General features: G+C 28.7%; 1 protein-coding gene across 1 annotated transcript in view; it reads right to left on the bottom strand.

Moving 5' to 3' along the window:
• LOC117181050 overlaps nucleotides 1-16,924 on the bottom strand; it is a 40,264-nt gene that overhangs the window by 17,162 nt on the left and 6,178 nt on the right. Inside the window, exons 2-3 of the mRNA XM_033373618.1 lie at nucleotides 12,014-12,121; nucleotides 9,600-9,873 (exon numbers count right to left, since the gene is read on the bottom strand). Coding sequence (XP_033229509.1) covers nucleotides 9,600-9,873; nucleotides 12,014-12,121 — 382 coding nt within the window. The remainder of the gene's footprint in view (nucleotides 1-9,599; nucleotides 9,874-12,013; nucleotides 12,122-16,924) is intronic.

Here is a 16,924-nt window from a genome sequence, read left to right as displayed (position 1 = left end):
ATTATACAATTAGTAACATAATCTGGACTTGCCAAAATAGCTATTACTTTAGTTTCGACTAGCAAAAAATCTGGTACTTTAATTTAGTGGAAAAAAATATAAATCTATTAATTTTCGCAGATGAATAATTTAAAACTTCAAATTCAAAAATTCGAGTTAAAAATTCAGAAATTCAATTTCAAGAAAAAAATATCGAGCTTGAAATTTGGGAATAAAAAAATACAAAATTTTATTTCCAAAAAGCAAAATAATCTATAACTTAACGTTTGGGTACCAAAATGGTCCATACCATTAATTTCAAGTAGCAAAAAAATCCAATAATTTATTTTCGAGAGGCAAAAAACTCAGCAATTCGTGTAGCAAAATAATTTAGAACTTGAAATTCGAGCAGAACGAAAATCCGGTACTTTGTTTCCGAGAAGTAAAAAAAAATTTTAATCTATAATTCCTGTAGCATGTAACTTAGAAATTTGAATTCAGGTAGAACCAAATTTGTTTTTAAATTTTTAACTGCAAAAAAAAATTATAGCAGATTCCATTTTTTATTTTGCTTTGGCGCTGGCCATCAGACCTATTTTCGCACTACCTTACAATTTAGAAGGAAAATACTATTTTGGTTTGATCCACCTAAAATGATTTTAAAAAGCGAAAATTCAATTTCTCGGCCACACTATGAAAGGTGAAAGAAAAAACGTAAAAATTTTTTTTTTTAATCTACTAACTATTTATTATTACAAAACATTATTTAAAGCTTAAATAAACTTAAATAAGTCTCGTCTTGTAATAAATTTCTATTTATTCTCCTTTACGCGTCTTAAACATAACAAAAAGTCAAAAACGTAAAAAAAAATTATTTTATATTCTTTAAACATTATTTGAATTTTCTCTTTTAGCCTATTTTAAAAACCTCTTATTTTTTCTCATGCTTTCAATTAATTTTCCATTTTTCTCAATTTTAAAATAATTTTTGTTTGTATAAAAAATTTTACTTTTAAATTGAAAATTTAAATATTACACTTGTAGCTGAAAAATAATCTTTCTCGTTAAAAATTTATTTTTTATTTAATCTTTAGGGGCTTAGGTTCTAGGAAAATATCAAAATTTGACGTTGGAATTAAATTTTTTAGTCGTATGCGCGGATTTTTGGAATTTATTTTCTAATTTCAAAAACCACCAAAAAAACAACTAATTTTTGTTGTTAAAAGTGTTGTTGTTTTTTTGGTCTTGAAAGTTTTCCGCACTTACCATTTTTTTATTTGTAATTTCTTTTTTACATTTTATTTGAAATAATTATAATAATAATTTAATAATGAATTCTGAAAACAATTATGTTTGTTTATTTACTTTCATCGTTCAATCACTGAGCGAAAAGGAGATAAAAAGTGAAAAATTTCATAATAAATCGCAAATATCTACCGCTAATAGAAAATAAGATAGCTACCAACAATAATAGTTTGTTTAAATAATTATTTGTGTTTGACTGCATTAATTTGATACCTTGCTCAAAATGAAACGTAGACAAGGAAATAAATATCAAAAAGTAAACGCGAATTTCTAGCATTATTCTCAGGGAATATTGTAATAAATAATAGTAAATTATTTAAACAATTGCGCTGGTTAATTAGAATTATTACTTCCTCATTATAAGTCAAAAGGTAAAAAGAAATGGAATGTACTAGAATAAAGTGTAACTATCAACAACAATTATAGGCGCAGATAGTCATAAATAATAATAAATTGTTTAAACAATTATGTTCATTCAATTGCATTAACTTTTAACTTGACATATGTGAATAATTAAATAAATGCGATACTTTAGAATAAACTGAAAATATTTAGAATTAATATTTTTAAAAAAATTAATATAAAATATTAAATTAGTATTATTAATAATAAAATTAATAATAAAGAAAATATAATTATAAACATTAATAATGTATTAAAACAATTATTAATATTACATTTAATTTATTATTGATTTAGTCAAACTGAAAATTCGATAAGTTAAAAAAACGGAATAAACCGTGACTACTTAGCTCTATTCTGAAAGAAAATTGCGAAAAACAATAATAAATTGTGTGAAAAATTTATATACGAGTCTGATCACCAATAAAAAATAACTGATGTTTCACGGGAATAATTCTTTTTTTTTTCATGGAAAATACATGTTAAATTTTATAGGGTTTGCGAAACTAAAAAAGATAAATTTTCGAGCTAAAATTGAATTGTAAAATTTAAATTAATAAATTTTTTTTATTTATTTTTTTTTCATTTTAAATTAATCAGAAAAGAAATTTCTATTAGAGAAACAGATTTTCGAATTAAAATGATGATTTATTAATAGAAAAAAGCTCAAATTTTTACTCCCTAGGGAGTAACAAGGACATCAGATGTGAATAATGAAAATTATACATCTATGAGTACAAATTACCTGTAATGTTACCCTAAATTACCATAAATTACTATAAAAATGTTTAAAATTGAATATTGGGTAATTTATGGTAAGTTGCGATAGTTAGCTATAAAATTACCATAAAAGTTAAAAAAATTCCATAAATTTTCGGAAATTTAGAGATTTTCTTAAATTCAATTTTGAGGAAATAATAGTAAATAAATTAGCCAAAAATTAGCCAAAGTCAATTTTTAATATGTTTTTAAATCCGGAAATTAATGAAACATTTGGTAATTTATGGTAGCATTACAGGTAATTTATGGAAACTTATCATTACTTGCTCAAAATTTTATTAAAAAAGATCTCTAAATTTTTCGGAAATTTATGGTAATTTTATGGGTAACTATGGTAACTTACCATAAATTACCCAATATTCAATTTTAAACATTTTAATGAATTTCAGAAATTTTTTTGTAATTTATGGTAAAATTACAGGTAATTTACGGTAACATAAGATAACTTACCCAAAATTTAATTTCAAAAATTGCAATTAATTTTCGGATATTTCCGGGAATTTTGGTAACTTACGGTAATTTGATTAATTATATACGGCAACTTTCAATAAATTACCGCAAAATTGTATTATCTGCAACAAAAATTTCCTTACAGTTCTCACGGTGAGTGGGCTGACTATCGTAAAATGATTATCGTAAAATAAAACTCATTATTTACGTCTGATGTCCTTTTTACTCCCTAGGGCGTAAAAATGTGAACTTTTTCTATTAATGAATCATTATTTTAATTTGAAAATCTGTTTTTCTTTTAGAAATTTATCTTCTTTCGTCGAAAACTTATATAAATATTTGAAAATTTCTTATTGCAAAACAATATTAAGGAATTTCGCAAACCCTATAAAATTTAACAAGTATTTTCCATAAAAAAAATACGAATTATTCCCCTGAAACATCAATTATTTTGTATTGATAATTAGACACGTATATAAATTGTTTCCACAATTTATTATTGTTTTTCGCAATTTTTTCTTAGTTAGGAGTTGGATAGTCGAGGTTTTTTCGAATTTTTTAATTTATGAAATTTTTATTTCTACCAAATCAATAATAAATTTAATTTAATATTAATCATTGTTTCAATAAATTATTAGTGTTTATAATTATATTCTCTTATGATAATTCTAAATATTTGCAATTTATTCTAAAGTTTTGCATTTTTTCAGTTTTTTACATACGATGTAAAAGTTAGTGCAATTGAATAAACATACTTGTTTAAACAATTCATTATTGCTTACGACTATCTACTTCTATAATTATTGTTGATAGTTGCAGTTTATTCGAAAACTTTTCATTTCTTTTCACCTTTTACACTGTTTATCAACTTTTCGTTCAGTTATTTAACGATGAAAGGTAATAAACAAACATAATTGTTTTTATAAATCATTATTAAATGATTATTAATAAGATTACTATAATGGTTTCGAAAAAAATATTTTAAAAAACAAATAAAAAAATTGTAAATGAGGAAAACTTTTGGGACCAAAAAAACACTCCTAACGTAGAAAATTCGAAAAAAATCACACTAATTGAGCGTCTGCATTGAGATCGACCTAAAAAATGTTTGTTTTTTTTTTTGATAAATATTAACAATACTAGGGCTATGTAAAAAATATGTAAAAAATACCGCGCCTTCTTAGAAACAAATTTTGATATTCCCCAAGCAATTATATAGTTAAAGTACAAATATAAAAATGAATTTTCTACGACATAGATTATTTTTCAACTACAAGTGTAATTTCTGAATATTCAGATGAAGAAAAGTTAATTTTTAACCAAAAAAGAAACGAATTTTTTAAGAAATAATTAAATTTTTATTAAATAGTAGAATTTCTGACAAAAACAAAAAAATTTTAAGCATTGAGAATAAAGGAAAATTTTTTGAAATTTCTTGAATAAAAAATTCTCAAAATTTTTGCTCCTCGAAATTAAAGTTCTGGAATATTTTTTCCACAATTTTTTTATTGCAAATCCAAATTATTTGACTAATTACACAATAATATTAGTGGCTCCTAAAATCCACCCTTAGTACTTTTATGAAACAGGTAAGAAGATTCACGGTCTAAAAAAGCCAATAATTATTTAAATTGAAAATAATAAAAAAATTACTATAAAAAAGTTCAAAGTTGCTATGATTTGTCGGCCCATTAAAAATTGTATTGGAAATTAATTACTTAAACTTTAATGTCCATCCCCCAACAACCAAAAACTTTTATCACTTTGGAAATCTTACAGCATTTTTTAAGTTTACGATTATAAAATATTTCTAACACACCTTAAAGTAAATAATAGATTATTAAAATTAAAAATTAATTATGTATAATCAGGGTTCTTATTCCACCGAAAATTGCAATTGTTTAGCAATTTTATTTTTAAATTCTTATCTTACTTAAATTAGCATCCGCTTAAATAATTTGATAGAATAAGAGAATTATTTAACATTCTTACAGAATTATTTAACATTCTTACCACTTTCAAAGAGTAAGTAGGTTATAATGTGAAATCGTAAACATGAGACTGTGTGTTTCCAAATTAAAAATAGTACATTCTAATTGTTTGAACACAGTTAAGCAGCACTAGCATTTTTTTTAATTTTAAAATAACGAGCAATCAGTGAACTTGACATTAATTATACACGTTCAGGGTCTTCATTCTCTAATTTTCATGAAAACTTCGTTTTCGATTTTTAAGATTTTTTTGGTCATGCATTTTTTCAATTTCTTATAGAAAATAGCAATTATTTAGCAAAATTTGTAAAAAAATTAAAACCATTAAAGAAGTTTAATTGAATTTCATAGATATCTTTCTGACGTAAAATATAGAACGCGTGAAGGAGACAAACAATAAAGGACCTTACTCAATAAAATTTTGTTTCAAATTTCGACCCCGTAGATAAATATTTTAAAAAATAATTATTAAAAAAATTAACAGTTTTTCCTTCAGTCATTACAAAAATATTAATTTTGACTTCTTGAATCGCTTGAAATTCTTGAAATTAAAAAAAATCTTCAAAATCTTCTGCGATTCCTTTAAAATATTGAAATCTATTCAAAATTTCTTAAAATTTTTAGAAGTACCTTAAAGTTGTTTCAATTCTATGAAATTTCTTAAAACATTATAAATATCTTTAAAATTCCTTGGATTTTCAAAGAATTCCTTTAAATCTTTAAAATTCCTTGGAATTTCAAAGATTTCCTTTAAATCTTTAAAATTCGATTGAATTTTCAAGAATTCCTGAAGCTATTCAAAATCCTTTTGAATTACTTCAAAGTATTGAAATCTATTAAAAATTCTTTGGAATTTTTTTAAATATTCTAAGATCTTTGAAACTCTTTGAAATCTGGCGACATTATTTGAAACCTTCTAAACAATTCGAAAATTCCTTGGAATCTTTAACAATTCCTTAAAATCCTTTCAAATTTTCTGGGCATTCTTTTAAATATCCTAAAATATTTCAGATTATTTGAAATCTTTCATTTTTGAATCGTATCGAATTTATTTAAATCATCCTAATCATTTCAAATATCTTAAAAATTCCCTTAAATTTTTAAATCCTCTCAGATGCTTTTAAATTGTTGAAATCTATTTAAATGTTTTGGAACTTTTTTGTTTAACTGTAAAATATTTCCAATCATTCGCAGTTTTTTTAAATCCTTTAAACATTTTGAATATCTTATAAATTGTTTAGAATTTTTTTAAATTCCTAGAAATATTTAAAACCCTTTTGAATTCGTACAAATTATCGAAATATATTTAAAATTCTTAGAATTTTTAAAATATCCTAAAATCTTTGAAATATTTTGAAATCCATTGAAACATTTTCAATGTTTTGCAATATTCCTTGTAATTTTTAAAAATTCCCTAAAACATTCAAAGTCCTTTGAAATTCCTTTAAATAATTAAAATCTATTCAGAATTTCTTGGAATTTTTTAAGAAAACTACAAACCTTTTTAATTCTGTGAAATCTTTTAAAATTATTTTGAATTTTTAAATAAATTGAAAAATTCTTGAAATTTGTAATAATTTCATCTATAAAATCCGTTGGAATCCCTTCCAGTTATTAAAATCTATTCCAAATTTCCTGGAGTTTTTTTTTAAATGTTTAAACATCTTATCAATTCTTTGAAACATTTTAAAATCCTTTGAAACATTTTAAGTATCTTGAGAATTCCTTGGTACATTAGGGAATTCCTTAAAATAGTTCAAATTCTTTGGTGTTCCTGTAATTTATTGAAATTGATTCCAAATTTCTTAGAGTTTTCAAATATACCCTCAATTATTTTCAATCCAATGAAATTTGTTGAGATTCTCTTAAACTTTTTGACTATTTTGAAAATTCATTTGCGATTTCTTAAAATTATTGAAATTGATTCCAAGTTTCGTGGATTTTTTTAAATACCGTAAAATATTTCCATTCCTTTGAAATTTTTAGAAATTCTCAGAAACTTTTTGAATATACAGAAAATTAGCAAAATATTGAAAGTACTTTAAAATCTTTAAGTTCTTTGATTTTCTTAAAATTCTCGAAGTATAAAGTTACTATACTTACTTATAAAATTGCCACAATTGACTTAAAATTTTCCAGAAATTTCCGGAAATTTATAGATGAATTTAAATTAAGTTTTGGGCAATTTAAGGTAAGATACTCAAAGTGTCATTAATTTCCGGAAGTTTAGAAAAATGTTTAAAATTAAATTTTGGGTAATTTACGTTAATTGTCGGAAAATTATAGACATTTTTAAATAGATTTTTGTGCAAATTATGGCAAGTTACACTAAATTATTAAACTTTTTTTAAATTTCCGAAAAATTATAAAAATGTTGAAAATGAAACTTCGGGTAATTTTTGGCAAGTTACCACAGTTATCTATAAAATTACCGTTAATGGCCGAAAATGACTATAAATTTTCGAATAAATTTACAGATATTTTAAAATTGAATTTTTGGCATGTTATGTTAAGTTAACATACATAATCTGTAATATTACCATAAATTACTCAAATTTTCTTAAATTTCGGGAAATTTGTAAAAGTATTTAAAATTCAATTTTGCGTAAATTGTAATAATTTACCATAGTTACCTATAAAATTACCTTAATATGACCAAAAATTTCCATAAACTTCTGAAGATTTTTAGATATTTTTTAATGGAATTTTGGGAAAGTTATAGTAAGTTTGCATAAATTTCCTTTAATATTACCATAAATTACTAAATACTTAATGAATTTCCGGAAATAAAAAAAAATATTTAATTGAATTTTGGGTAATTTATGGCCATTTACCATGTTTACCCGTTACATTAACATAAACGACCTGAAAATTTCCGAGAATGTATATACAATATTAAACTGAATTTTGGACAAGGTATGGTAAGTCATCCTCAATTGCATTTAATATCACCATAAATTACCAAAAATGTCATGAATTTCCGGAAATTGATAAAAATAATTAACAATGAATTTTGGTTAATTTATTGCTATTTACCATTTTTACCAGTAAAATTAATATGAATTACTAAAAATTTCCACAAATTTCCGGAAATTTATAGAAATTTTAATTTTAGGAAATTTATGGTGAGTTACCATAAATTACCAAAATTTTCGGGAATTTATGAAAAAGTTTGAAATTGACTTTTGGTTTATTTATGATTATTTACTAAGTTCACCTGTAAAATGAACATCAATGGCAAAAAATTTCCACAAATTTCCGGAAATTTGTAGAAATTTTTTTATTTAATTTTAGGCCATTTATGGTTAGTTACATTAATTACGAAAAATTTCATAAATTTCAGCAAATTTATCAGAAAGTTTCAAATTAAGTTTTGTTTCATTTATGTTTATTTGCCATATTTACCTGTAAAATTAACATAAATTACCAAAAAAAATGTTTGGGAAATCTATAGACAACATTAAACTGAATTTTGGACAAGTTATGGTAAGTTAGCCTTAATTACCTTTAATATCACCCTAAATTATCTAAAATTTCATAATTTTCCTAAAATTTATAAAAATGCTTATAATTGAATTTTGTCTAATTTATGGTTATTTATCATATTTTTCTATAAAATTAACATAAATGACCGAAAATTTTCACAAATTTCCAGAAATTTATAAAAAATGTTTAATTTAACTTTGGGCAATTTACGGGAAGTTACCATAATTTAATGAAAATTTTGCAGCAACTTACAAAAATATTTAAAATTGAATTTTGAGTGATTTTTTTTAATTAATCATATTTACCTGTCACATGACCATGAATATTCGAAAATGACCAGAAATTTATCGACATTTTTTATTGAATTTTTGGCAATTTATGGTAATTTACCATAAATTAAGATTCAAATAACCAAAAATCATTTTTGGTTCTAAGTGAAATTTTCACATAACCTAAAAATGTCCGAGAAAAATGCGAAAAACCGTGTTTTATTTTTTTTCGTTTTTTATTTTTTATTTCCGCAAAAATAATTTTATTTTGACGAAACTCAATGAAAGTGTACCTTTTTATGTCTTCCATATTTACAATTTTTTCAGATGGAAAAATCAATTGGTTTCCGAGATGGTCATTTATTCCGGTCGGCAAAATTTTTTTAAAATGAAATTTGTCCTTCAGAGAATCATCGTTTAGAGATCTTTCAGGGTTAAATTTTTTGCTTTGACATATACTTTCTGATGAAATTAAAAAAAGTGTAGTCCCTATTGGAGAACATGCTCAAAAATAGAAAAAACTCGAAAAGTGACTTTGCAATAATCAATTTTTCACTAAATGTTGATAATTTGTTTGAATTGTAAAATATCTTTAAAACAGATTACTCCATTCAATTTGGCGGAAAAAAATACAAAAAAAACTGTATTTTATTATTGGTGATGTTAACAATTTTATTTTATTTTTGCCTCAAAATAAGTAAATTCGCCTAGACTATATGGAAATATTCAACTGAAACTTGTTAATATAACGAGTTTTTTGGTATTTAGACTTGGTGATCAATAAAGAATTTTTTCATAAAGCTTTTATTTCAAATAATTTTTTTTATTTTTCCGTTATGAATAATTGTTTACAAATCAGGATTAATAAGGACGATGTGGCGGTTGATTATTATTACTATTTCATATATTAAAATTATTATTCCATAGACTATAAGGCTTCCCTTGATTATTAGGGAGCATTTGATTGTTCTGAATCCCTTGATTGTGTTGGTAAAATTGAGTCTGTGCATGCAATTGATTCTGTTGATGCGGTTGAGTACCTCCACGCAATTCTTTCCTTAGAGCAATTAGCTCGGTTAACTTAACTTCATATTCCAATGGCGTAAATGCTTTCCATTTTTCTCGTCCGGGAACTTGTGTTTCTCTTGGAAGGGGCTTAATATCACATAAGAGTTTGTTTGCATTTCCTTTTTTGCTTTTTAAGCAGTTATCTGTAAAGAAAAAATATTGTTGTCAAATTTATAGTGAAACAGGCTTTTAAATTCAAAAATAAGTTGAAGGAAATGACCAATAAGTCTCTAGGAGGGTAGCTCAAGAAAAAAGATTCGACAAGTTAGGCATGTAGACGTAGAGGGACTGGGATAGAAAAAATATAGAAAAGAAAAGTTTTCAAGGCATCCTTAACCTTTTTTTGAGGCGAATAATTAAAAAAAATAATTTTATATTTATATTCGAAAAAATTGTTTTTGAACCAGCAAATTTTTCCAATCAAGTTGTTTTTAATTTTTCAAATAAAGAATTTCACATCATTTTTAAAATTATTTGTTTAAAAGAAAAGTTTGTTAAGTCTTAAGCACCTGCTCCTTTCCTGCATTTCTAACTATTAAAACCCAATTTCTTTTATTTTGGATTTTTTTTTCGGGAAACCATTCGTTTTTGCGGTTTCTAAATCCGAAGACGGGGTCAGTTGAAACCCATCAGGTCACGATCAAGGTCAATTGAAGGTCAAAATAGAGGAAACTATTAAATCGGAGAAAACCTCTAATCTCAGACATTTTTTGGGCCACTAAATGCAAAATCAGGGTTATTTTGACCCCGATTTCGTGTCATGATGACCATAAATTATGACATTTTGATCAATATTAAGAAAAGCAGTGAACCTGAGAAAATCAATGGATCTGAGAAAACATCTCGCAGATGTTTTTAGGGTCGCGCAAATTGAATTCAGTTTAAGATTGACACTATGAGATCAGGGTCAAGGTCAAATCAATGTCAAAATTAGAAATGAAAAACTTGATTTGGCGTGAACGTTTTTGAGGTCGCTATATCCAAATTCGAAATCATTTTTACGCCCTCATGTCCAGATGAAGGTCTTCCCACGGTAAAAATTGCGAAAACCATAGAATTGGCGAAAAGATCTACTCGTAGACGTTCTTGCTGACGTTGAATCCGAATTCGGCGTTAGATCGACCCCATAAGTTCGATTCCATGGTTTTATTAATTTTGACCTTTAAAGGACCTTCATTCCGACCAGATGAGTAAAAATGAACTCAGATTCGGATTTAGCGACACCAAAAGCGTCTGAAAGTAGGGTTTCGTGCAGATTCAATGTTTTTTCTGATTTTCACCTGAACTTGACCTTGAGTCTGACCTAAAGCTGTGAAAATTACAAAGTATTTAGATTTAGCAGCCCTAAAAACGTCTAAGAATAGAAGTTTTCCAATATTCAATGGTTTTCTTCACTTTTACCTTCTCTGACCTTGATTATGAGGTTGTCAAACTGATCTCTAGTTCGGATTCAGCGCCCTCAACAATTTATTAGAGTACATGTTTTCTATAATTCCAGGATTTTCACAATTTTTGTCTTGTGGTGACCTTTATACCTACCGGATGTGGTAAAAATGACCTATAGTTGACCTTGATTCTAACCTCAAGGTGTAAAAATTACACCGTATTTGGATTCAGCAACCCTAAAAACGTCTGAGAGCAGAGTTTTTCTTCCATCCAATAGGTTTCTTCATTCTGCCATTTACTTTAACTTGATTCTGATCTAGTGGGGTCAAACTGATCGCGGGTTCGGATACATAATACTCAAAAACTTCAGATAGAGGATTTTTTTTATTACATACTTTTCACAATTTTGACCTTGGGGTAAAAATAACCCTATATTCGGATTTAGCGACACCAAAAGCATCTGAAATTAGGGATTCGTGTCGATTCAATGGCTTTTTCTTCATTTTGACCTTCACTTCACCTTGATTCTGATCTGATTGGGTTAAACGAACTCCACATTAGGATTTAGCGACCCTAAAAGGGCAGAGAGTAGAGGTTTTCTTGGAGCTAATGTTTTTTTATTTCGACCTTCACTTGACATTCATCCTGATCTCTTGGGGTCAAAGTGACCCCAATGATTTTCCTTCTTTTGTCTTTCAATTGACCTTTTTCCTGACATATTAAACTTTATGAGGCTTGTGGAAACACTAATTATTGTGTTTTTCTTTGTCTTAAAAAAAACGTTTTTCGGACGACTTTAGTGTCCAGCGATCAGTCAGATTTTTTCAATGACAAAATCAAGTTTTTTAAAAATATTTCTTGTCCAATAGAAATATTCCCAGAAATAAATGTACTTACCATGTGCGTCTTTAAAATGAAAGAAATGATGTTCTTTTTCGTCATCAGTAATGTATCTACACCTATGAAGAAATTCCGGTTTTCTATCCGAGTCTAGAATGCAGATATCTGTTAATGGATTTAATTATGGTTAGTAGCTACACACACAAATATCTAGGTCTATATGACTTTGAACAAAATAGTTCGAAGCAAAAATATATTATTTTAAAATATAAAATAGTTTTATTCAACTAAAAGATACAATTTTTCCAACAAAGTACATAAATCGTTAACGAAATAGATTTTTTTAAAGATCAATGATCTACCAAACGAAGTGAAATTTGAATTTTCAATTGAAAAGGATGTTTTGGTCAATAGGGGAAAAACATTCAACAAAATCATTGAATTCTCAAGTGAAAAATACGATTTCTCTAGGTATAGTTTAGTTTACTACTAAATACCATCAATTTCTGACCAATAATTGAATAATTAAGTTTGTAGTTAATTTTAGTTTGAAATTAATAAATGCTAGTTAAATTAGCAGTTAGCAGATGAATATTTAACCAAGAAAGGTCAATTTTCAATAAAAAAATATATGCATTTTATTGCTTATAAGTTTTTGAATATAATGTTTTAAATATTTTTGAAACAATAATTAATAATTTCGAATTGCAAGCGTCAGAAATTTATGAAAAATATACGAACGATTTTGGACAATTTAATTAGAAAAATTTCATAAGAAAAAGGTATAATATTGAAATTTCAATTATTTGAAGAAAATTTATATCGCTTTTTATCGCTTTGAAGAATTTGATATTTTTTATAATAGGCTCTATTTTTTCTTAAAGACTTATATTTAAAATTTTGTGCTACAATTTATTATAGTGCTGTATGTTGATTTTCGGAACATCAAATAATCTGATTATCATACAGCAAATTTGAAAATATTGTATTTTGAAAAAAATGCAGCCTTAAGTTTTAAGGAAATTAATATAGCCTAATTTTTTATTTTGTTTTTTTGTTGAAAGTTTTATTTTAATGCAAACAATGAAAAAGTTGCTATTTAGTTTTTTTTGTTTATCGACGTGAATTTCTTTTCTATGATCAGGATCACCAGACCCTCTGCATTTGGGTAGTTAAAAGCAAAAAAAATGACATTGTTAAGTTAATTGTTATAAACAAATTAACTTAGTAAATAGTCTACACTAAGGATTCTTCTTTTACAAAAGTCAATTTTTTCATTAAAATTCCTTGCTTTCGTCAAAAAAATAATACGAGATCGTAAAAATGTGTTCTTTCTGTCTTCAGATGTCCAGACTGGCCATTTGTTTATAAAATTAATCAATAATATCAGATGATAATTTTCTATCACTAAACATCACCGGCAACATCATTTAAGGCAATTTATAAGAAAAAACATTTTTTTCGGCTTTTAAATGCCCACACTGGGCATTTGTTTATATAATTTGTTTATAAAATCTATAAAAAATATCGGATGATAATTATTCATCATTAAGCATCACATATTATATAATTTGATGTAAATTAAGAGTGAAACTTTTTTCTTTTTCTTTTTAATGTCCAGACTGTACATTTGTTTACATAATTTGTTTATAAAATTAATAAAGAATATCGGATGACAATTTTTTAGGATCGAGTAATATTTTTTCAAAGAAAGCAAGTGATTTTAACCCAAAAATTTACTTTGCAAGAGAAGAATACATAGTGTAGACTATTTGTCAAGTTAGTTTATTTATAACAATTATCTTGAAACTGGCATATTTTTGCTTTTAACAACCTCCGTTCTTGAAGCCTGATAATCCTAATCACAGAAAAAATCCTTTCACGAAGACAAACAAAAAAATCGACTCTTTCTTCACTCTTTGCATTAACATTAAAGTGTAAACAAACAAACAAAAACCAAAAATCAGGCCACATAAATCTCTTTAAAATTTATTGCTGAATTTTTCTTTGACAAAAATAAAAAATCGGTTACAAATTGCCAGCTACAAGTTATTTGGAAACTTGTTTTTTGATTTCATCTCACTATAATAAAATTTCGCATTAAACTGTCATGGCCGAGTTAAAAAACTTTTGTTTTTTGTTTATTTATAAACAAAAATGAAAAAATTCTACTTTTAAAGCATACCTGTTTTTGACAAAAAGCTTAATTCAATCAAATAATGCCTAGAAAACTAAAAGCAACTATCCAAAGAAGATTTCCAATATCAAAACAAATGTTAAACAAATTATTGAATTTGTTATAAACAAAAGTGAATGAAAATGGTTTCCTGAGGATCAGTGGAAATTCGTCACTTGAGTTGCACGAAAATTGAACAAATTATGGACAGAAATAGTTTTTTAGTTAAATTAATGGAAATAAGTTTCGAAGAAAAAAAAAAAGAATTTTTTATCTAAAAAGACGAATTTTGCACCAAAAAAGATTACTTTTTATCATAATTGTTGTACTTTCTATCAAGTAGTTGCATTATTATTACAAAAAAATTTAATTTATCTTAAAACAGATAAAATTGTAATAAAAATTTAAATGTTTTTATTTTCATTTCAAAAAATATTTCAGTTAAATTTTAAAGAGAAAAATAAGAATTTTTTACCAAAAATAAGCTCATGCAAAAAACATAAAATGTTTTATCTAAAAAGATGAATTTTTGATAAAAAAAAGAATAAGGTTTTACCAAAATTGTTGAATTATGTACCAAACAGTTGCTTTTTATCGAAAAAAGACGAAATTTCTCTCAAGACATATCAATTTTTATTTTGATAAAACACTACAAAAATAGATGAATGTCCACGGAAAGTGCTCGAATCCGGGTGCTAACAGGGCGGACCCTAGTTCTGTGAGGCCGCACGCGTGTCGGCGATCTGGTGCGTTTCCTCACGTGCGGCGAGGCAGCGGTCAAGGCCTTGCATGCCTTGGGGAGGGTTGGCTTGACTGGTAGGGGGAGGCAAGTACACGCGCTTGATGTCCCACTTTACGAGCTTCCGCCAAGCGGATAGTCCTGGGTACTGCGTGGGGTGTCCAAAGAGGTTTCACCGACCCGGACAGGATTCTGGCCGGAAGACTGGGCCTCCGCGCTTGTTTCAGATCGTGGGTATTCGGCGTTGCCGGCGGTTCCAGCCTCGCTGGACTCTTCAATGGGTATGAAATGGATGCTCAGTAACTCCCCGGGTACGGGGAGGGCTACGGTCGGAGGTACCCTCAGTTTCCAAGGACAGGGCTGCGAGTTAGGGCAGTCCCTAACAATGCGACGATTGGGTCCGTCTACAGATTCGTTCCGTCGAGTCAGGTTGACTGGCGGGAAGACGTACCTCGGTTCTTCCACGAAGCGAGGTACCCGCAATGTGAGGGGCTTTTCCCGACTAGAAAAAGGACGTCTCCTCCGAGGATCCCGCGTGCCGTCGATTCCCCTACGAATCTCTAAGAGATTCCATCCCCCCGGTATTTCGAGTCCAGAGGCGCTGGGATGATATGGTGGCCCGACTACTCGCGGGAGCGCGATGACGGCTGCTAGTCTGACCCGTTCTCCTTCTCCCCGTAAGCGGCGTTCCTCGAGCTCCCTAGCTGGACGCTCGTCTGCCTCACGTCGCCGCTGTTCTTCCGCACGTCTCCTATTCTCTTCAGCGGCTCTCAACCGTTGGCGTTCTAAATGCTCGGCTCGTCGGGCCGCGAGGCGTCTCTCTCTCTCTCCTCTGGCGTGAGCGCTGCCTCCTCGGCCTGCCGCGCCCAACGAAGCCTGGTCCGGCGATTAGGGCGTGTTCCTCTGCCTTCCCTTGTCATCAAAGGGGGTGTTTAACGCACGTTCCGTACACGCGGCGGTTTCCCAAGTAGAGCACCCGGATAGCCCGATCCCGGCTGTTGTGTCGAGGTGACACACGGTCCGCTTCTAATGCCCTTCAATGGCGGCGCGACAACCTTTCGGCCGACAGCGTCACCACAGAAAGGGATTAAATCAATCGAGGGGAAAACAACTTTTCGGCCGATGTTCCAACCGATTGACGAAGGCACCGAGTTCACGGGGATGGCACTGACGGGCTAGGCCCGGCACCACAAGCCCTCCTGACACACGCGGTTTCACTGGTTGAACGACGATGCTTCACGACACTTTAGTTCACGACACTGGCACGGAAGATAATGAGAAAAGAAAAAAAATTCACTACGACGGAAAAGAGAACCAAAAGAAAGAAAAGAAAAAAAAACTTTCTCGAAAACACGTTGATTTCGATGGCAGGGCCGATGAGACACGATACTGCAAGGTCGACACGCTGGTGGCAACTCGGTTGTTCAGGATGGTGGAAGGAACAGTCGAAGAACTGTCGATATCTTAGATTCGTTTATTGGCAAGGTGAGGAGGGAGAGCGTAGCTCTGACTCCTTAGAAATTCGAACACGAACTGTCCTTACTTACTACTCCTCGACTCTCAGTGACCGCGCGGCAGTCAGTGATCCCAGATCTGAAACGAGATGCGGTCCAATACTATGACAGGGCTATGTTCATGTGAATATAGTAGGAGACGCTGTAAATGACTGAGTTACGCGCGCAACCCATTTCTCCTCTTCTGAATTTGAAAACTCGAAGACGCACGATTGCCGGTCGGAGCACTTCGTCGATTCTATTTATATATCTATCTGCTAACAGCTAACTGCTTTGAAATAAATTCAGGAGATTGGGATTTTAATATTTCCAGATTTCGATGTGGACGATTCTCATGCTTTGAATAGATCGCGCGCCTCTTGATATTCGTATATTTTGAGGTTATGTTATTTCATATATAAAAAATAAATTACATAAATATTAATACTATTATATATATATATAAATATATACGTATATTAATAATGATAATATTATAATTATGTTATATTATAATAGCCTATTTTTTTTTATTTGAAGGTTCATCTCTTTCGTTGAAA

This window comes from Belonocnema kinseyi, chromosome 10, assembly GCF_010883055.1.
Source record: "Belonocnema kinseyi isolate 2016_QV_RU_SX_M_011 chromosome 10, B_treatae_v1, whole genome shotgun sequence".
In the NCBI taxonomy this organism is placed as follows: domain Eukaryota; kingdom Metazoa; phylum Arthropoda; class Insecta; order Hymenoptera; family Cynipidae; genus Belonocnema; species Belonocnema kinseyi.
Note: the sequence above shows the minus strand (reverse complement) of the source record. Positions and strands in the feature narration are given on the sequence as shown.